Source organism: Etheostoma cragini, chromosome 15, assembly GCF_013103735.1.
Source record: "Etheostoma cragini isolate CJK2018 chromosome 15, CSU_Ecrag_1.0, whole genome shotgun sequence".
NCBI lineage: Eukaryota > Metazoa > Chordata > Actinopteri > Perciformes > Percidae > Etheostoma > Etheostoma cragini.
In genome coordinates this window covers 2,516,336-2,522,335 of record NC_048421.1, presented here as the reverse complement: position 1 = coordinate 2,522,335, position 6,000 = coordinate 2,516,336, and the positions used below count along the sequence as shown (strand labels likewise).

The 6,000-nt window shown below is 40.6% G+C and overlaps 1 protein-coding gene across 2 annotated transcripts in view; it reads right to left on the bottom strand.

Moving 5' to 3' along the window:
* Positions 1–1,244: 1,244 nt before the first annotated feature.
* The window catches only part of LOC117957830 (E3 ubiquitin-protein ligase SMURF2), a 62,277-nt gene continuing 57,521 nt past the window's right edge, over positions 1,245–6,000 (bottom strand). For both annotated transcript variants that reach the window (XM_034893891.1, XM_034893892.1), the window contains exons 17-19: positions 5,190–5,391; positions 2,568–2,643; positions 1,245–1,693 (exon numbers count right to left, since the gene is read on the bottom strand). In XM_034893891.1, coding sequence (XP_034749782.1) covers positions 1,594–1,693; positions 2,568–2,643; positions 5,190–5,391 — 378 coding nt within the window. In that variant the 3' untranslated portion in view covers positions 1,245–1,593. The remainder of the gene's footprint in view (positions 1,694–2,567; positions 2,644–5,189; positions 5,392–6,000) is intronic.

The window sequence follows — 6,000 nt, the reverse complement described above, 5'->3', positions numbered from 1 at the left end:
CCCCCCCCCCCCCCCCCCAAATATAACAATATAGAGGCAGCTCAATTTAGAAAATGATGGACTTTGGACTCTTCTGAGCAGAATACCATTTGAAATGAATGATAGACGTCATGCCGGTGACATTATTGTAGCCGAGCAACAAATGACGGAAGTGTTAAAAACAGTAGTGAACCATCACACCACCATGTGTAGCGCCAGAATGAAATCAGTAGATTTTAAAGGGTCAGCTCAAGACTAGGCATGGGCCGGTATAAGATTCTGACGGTGTGATGACCTAATTACAGCTTTGAAATGTATTATTTTCAAATGTAACTCCCCCCCAATGCAAACTGGCAGGGAGATGGATTTCAAGACTGCACTGTCGGTCCTTGACGACTCATAAACAACAGCTGATACCTTAGGAACGGTATGACGGGACATGTTAGTGGTTTTGAAACTGGGACTTTTTCCAACCGGGGTTTACCTTGAACCCTGTAACCGGCCCATGTCTACTCAAGATTAGCAAAGATTCATTCATTCAAAAATAATCAATTGCACTCTGAGGACATTTGTGTGTTTTAGATTGGTTTTGCTCTGTAAGACATACCTCTCCTTGTACAGTGTGAGAGAGGCTATGTCAAGAAATACACCAAAGCATTGTTAAGTGAAATTCACTCAAGCTTAATTCTGTTTTCACAAATTATCTTCCATAATTGAAACACTTAACATTTAGGGATCTTAGTTTTCTGAAAAAATGGACAGGGGTTTCTGAAAGATATCAGCAATAAATTATATATATATTATATAGAATTGTATTGTTTCTTCTCAATTTCCCCTGTTTTATAAAAAATAACACATTTCAAGCTATTCATTCACGTATTCATCTTCAGAGATAACTGGCTGTCAAACATGTGAAATGTGTTTTGGGAATGCAGCGCTACTTCTCGGGCGGCGACTCCGGAGCAGAAGTCCCTGCTGCGGTCTTTGGAGAGGGTTGTAAACAGTCGGGTTCTGCCTAATTCAGTCTCTGGTCTTGCCTTCTCATCCCTGTTTTCCAGCCTTGGTATTACTGATAGCCCCGATGTTATCACTCTGAGGCACCAAACGGCACGAGTCATGCACACTGCATTCAAATTTAGTGTTTCCAAGTGGTTGTGGGAACCGTTAATAACCCTGTGCTCTAGCAAACAAACCAGTCGTGTTAACGTCCTTTCAGAGTGGACTGACCTTGTGTAAGATGAAGCATTGCTACATTGAATACAGTCTTTTTTTTTTTTAATGCTAAAATGAACTTAGAAAATAAAAAAGGGAAGAGCCAGCGACTTTTGCAGGTTCCACGAGTTAGTAAATAGTCTGAGTTATTAGCAGCTGAAGAGATCCTTTTCAATGATAAAAAAAGACACAAAGGAAGGCTGCAGGGTCTTAAAAAATACCCAGAGTCAGAGGACATTTTCTTGATCTTCTAAGTCCAGCCTCCATTAGCCTGGCCACACGATCCCGGGAAGTATAGGCGGCCCTGGGCGAAGCAACCGTGGATGACCCCCGTGTTGAGTGGATTATGGCCCAAACCGTGTTATTTCTGTTTTTTTGTGGAGCTCTGCCTGAATCAGTGACTCACTCCACAGCAAAGCCGCACGTCTCCTCAATGGCAGTGAGCAACTTGTCGTACAGTTTGTCATAGTGCTCGTAGGGAGGAATGTCAATCCGGTTAAAACTGGGGAAACACATGGGGAGAACAGATTTTAATATGAAATCACTACACTGCACAACTCCAGAGTAAAGTACACATAGCGGGATTTGATTAAAATAAAAAGGCTGGGTACCAAATTCATTACTTTTCAGGCACCGACCAAATTGTGAGTACGGAAAAATGCCTCGTCATTCAACACCCTATTTCCTACCTATTACCCTATTTACATAAGGATCAAAGCTCTTAACTACGGTAATGAGCATGCACGTTAACATAACGCACACCTATTCAGCCTGTTGTTCTGTGTGCTTGATGTATGTTCTTGTGTTTTGTGAAATAAGTTTCTAAATAAATGGAACTTATAGTCCAGTGTGACTTATATTTGTTTTTTTATTCCTTTTCATGACGCATTTTTTGACTGATGCCACTTATACCTCGGAGCAACTTATAGTCCAGAAAATACATTAAGTAATTTTTAGCCTTCATGGTTTAGTCTAGTTTTAGTTAACAATTCAAAAACGTTTTAGTCGACGAAAAGTCACTGCATTTTAGTCTAAATGTTTTCTCTCTTGATTCATAAATTATAACATTTCCAGTCCTGCCCAAAACCAATTCTTTTGTCATTCTAGTTAAACTTACTTCACATATGGTTTCCTTGTATCATTATCTGATGAAAACCACATTTTTTAAAATTTTAAACTACATTTTAGTCTCGCATTTTTTCGTCAACAAAAACGCATGTAGATATAGTCACAGTTGGCGGTTATTGAGGTCTCGTCGTCGTTGTCGTCGACGTCGTCTCAGTCATGGTTTTTCGTTATTGAAATTAAAAGTGGTCTCAAAGGCCGGCGCAATGTCAAACAGTCTGAAAATGATACAAGGCAGAGAGTTTCCTCACCAGGTGTGGGCTTTGGGCAGGTTGTTGGTGCTGGCATCAATCTGGTGGATGGTAAAGAGCCGCGGGCCAGCAGCACCTGTACAAACACCGTACGTTTAGTAAGACATTTCACATTTCCAGGATCCAGACTCATATTTACAAGTTGCTTAGATTGTAGTTGGTTATTTTTGGGATCTAAAAAGTCAACTAAAACAAATGAAGATGCTTAAACTAGATTGGTAAAATTCAGATGCCAAAATTTAATCCTGAACATCCAGGTTACTAAGGATGATCAGACACATCTGTATCCACAAGAAAGAAAAGTTCAAGTGAGTGACTATCCGCCTGAATTTTGTAAGAAAAAAAAAGTTTTTGAAAGTAGACATCTTGAAATGAGTCTGAAAATAACAAGGATGGGAATTTAAAAAACATAAATTCACACATTTTGTTTTCCAAGTAAATATGTCTGTGCTGTAACTTCAGTTGTATCTAAAATCAAACATTACACGTGCAGTAGTGGTTAAATGAGATTTCCAGTTGCTTATATAATTATCATGGCCTTTCTCTGCTTCCATACAATAAGGGACAGTGTGCAGAGAAATAAGTTGTAACAGCAGGCATATAGAGTGGGAGCCATTTGTAAAATTGAATTGTTTAGTTCATTTTTTGCTTAAAGAAACAAAAAACATTATGGACGGACTTCCTTTGTTACAGTAAATCACTAGTAATGGTGCAACAATCTCTTGATGTTTTCTGTTATTGACGTAAAATCCCATAATTTCATTACATATTCAGATGGTTCTGAAAAAGTCCTACAATAGATAATACTGCACAGTATTTAGATACCAACAGTACTAACTGAGTTGACTCTGCCTCTTGACTGTAGCCATGTGTCCATCTTTTAGATTTTTGTGTTTTTAGATTTTTTTTGGTGCCATTTTAGGCCTTTCATTGATAGGAGAGGCTACACACGAAAGGGGATGTGAGGGGGGATGACATGCAGCAAAAAGGTTCACAGGTTGGATTTTAACCCGCAGCCGCAGCAGGGAGGACTGAGCCTTTACACATCGGACGCACGCTCTACCAGGTGAGCTACCCAGGCACCCCAGCTTTTAGATGTTTTAATCAAGAAAGGAGTAGTCCAGGCGTAACGCAACATGATCACACACAAACTGCAACAAAAAAATCTTTCAACTGATCTAGTCTCATAAAAGTTTCCGCTATAACATATTAAAAGTCCTAAAAGTGGTGGAAAGTTAAAAAAATAAAAACTGTAATCGGCGATGCCCCAATTTCTCATTGCAGCCCATGTTAAGCGGAGAGACTACAGAAAATATTTTCACAGAATTCGCCATGAAACTTCCCCAGTTGATTTTTTTTTTTTTTACATTAAACGCAATCTTTTTTGTATTACAAGATTTTAGAACTTTTATGTTTCATTTTGCAAATGAGGCAATATCTTACTAAATATGTACTCATAGGACTTTTTATATGTTGTAGTGGAGACTTTTGGGAGTATTAAATATTTGTCCGATTTTCTCACAAGATGCCTTGTACTTGAACGCTGTGTTATATAAGGTGTGTAAGGGCTCTGTATGCCTGTGGATCACGATGTTCTTGTCATGCCTGTGTGCTCCGTCTCTGGGCAGCAACGTGTGCCAGGGCGGACCCATTGAACTGACGCTACACGCAGCCTCAGGGTTTTATCTCGGGTTAGACAAACCCAGAGACGCAAAGAAGATACGAATCCCAAACACACAGCCTAGACTGTGTTGACAGGGGAAGGGGCAGCGCCGAAGTGAAGGCAAAAACATTTTTTGTAGGAGAAACTGAATTACGTATTTCCTGTTGCTTCATTTCCGTCCCGACACACAGATGAGATGAGCCCCCGATTGCCTGGAGCCCCACAGAGGAGGTCTGCAGCCAGACCCTATTGGGTTGACGGAGCGTGTGAATGTAGAGCAATCTGTGTGCACGACAAAGGAACAGCAAGGACCGTCACACCTTGTGTACATCATGGATCTGACATCACATTAACATTCATTTTGTACCTTTGAGTTCTCACTCTGGTCTCCATCTCACAAAGAAGGCAATTCACACCAAGCTTTTCCAGGAGCGGTCTCATACGTAGGACTTTCTTGCATAACAATGCAACCATTTACATAGCACAGGGTTTCCCCTGCCACTGCAAGATTTAGGTGCAGCACCCTGGTTGCTTTGGGCAGAACCTAAGCCGAATGAACGTAACTACAGTAACAGACTTGATGTTGGAATTCTTTTAAAGTTTTGTCTTAAAGCTTTTGTTAGTTGTTTGTTATCTGCTCTCATTTCTTTTAACGTTTTTAGACAAAGATATGGTGATAATAACGGCCAAAATGATGCTAAAAAGAGACACCAAAACTACCACAAAGGGACACAAACGGACAACAAAGAGATGCAAAATCCCACAAAGAGACTAAATGAATGGGGAAATGCCTTTTTTTTATATTGTGGAAGGACGCCTTAACCCCTCACCAAATACGTCACCAAAGTCTTCCACAAACTGAGGTAAAACACTTCATAAGTACCTTTATCATTTCAAGTGTTGTCGAGTGAAGAAAAAAGAAGGTTATTCCTGTCTTCATCCTGGGTGGTTTTTTTTACCTTGAAGGGCCTTGAATCCTTGCAGGGGAACTCTGGAGGAGCCGGTGACAAACTGCAGCAGCCGGGCTCGGCGCTCCTCATCGAAGGACTCCACAGCTTTCCAGAACCACTTGACAATGTTGCTTTCTGGAGTGAAGTGTTTGAGCCGCGTGTTGGACTTCCAGTCGTTGATGTCAATTTTACCCAGGCCACACACAATCAGCTGCAGGAGGAGAGCAGTAGACAGGTTTGTATTTTTTAATATTTCATATTTTAGGAGTGTTGTGAAATCGTTTCGATTGTTGAACTAAATGTGCTTGGAGGGAAATCTAGATGTGTTAGTACAGTAATATGTGTTTTTACGATTCTCCAGATCTACAATTGGATTCAATTTCGGTTTTAAGCCTTCATTTGTTAACAGGGACGGCAATGTCACAATAAGATGGCCGGAGGGTACTTTGCCCCCTCCCCCCAAAAGGAGGTTTTCGCCAGCCCCAAAGGGAAATCACCAGCACCAAAATGCTAAGAACTGGGAATACAAATAGCAAGCATAATGGAAATGTTTGTTAATTTAATTGTTAGAAATAACAGGGAAATGCATAGGTTTCCGTCAATAAAAGGTAACATAGACTCATTGCCTTGACTGTATACCACCGCCCCACCGCGCCCCAATTGGAAGCCAGGAAAACCCCCGGTGACTCTGTTGTTTTTTTCCTGACGTGCGCCAATATGCGGGTGGAGAGAGAGAATAAATACTGGGGGAATCGCTGATCCTGCTTTTAATTTAGATATTTGAAATCGAGAGGTCATTTTGAAAATAGTGGCAATTCTA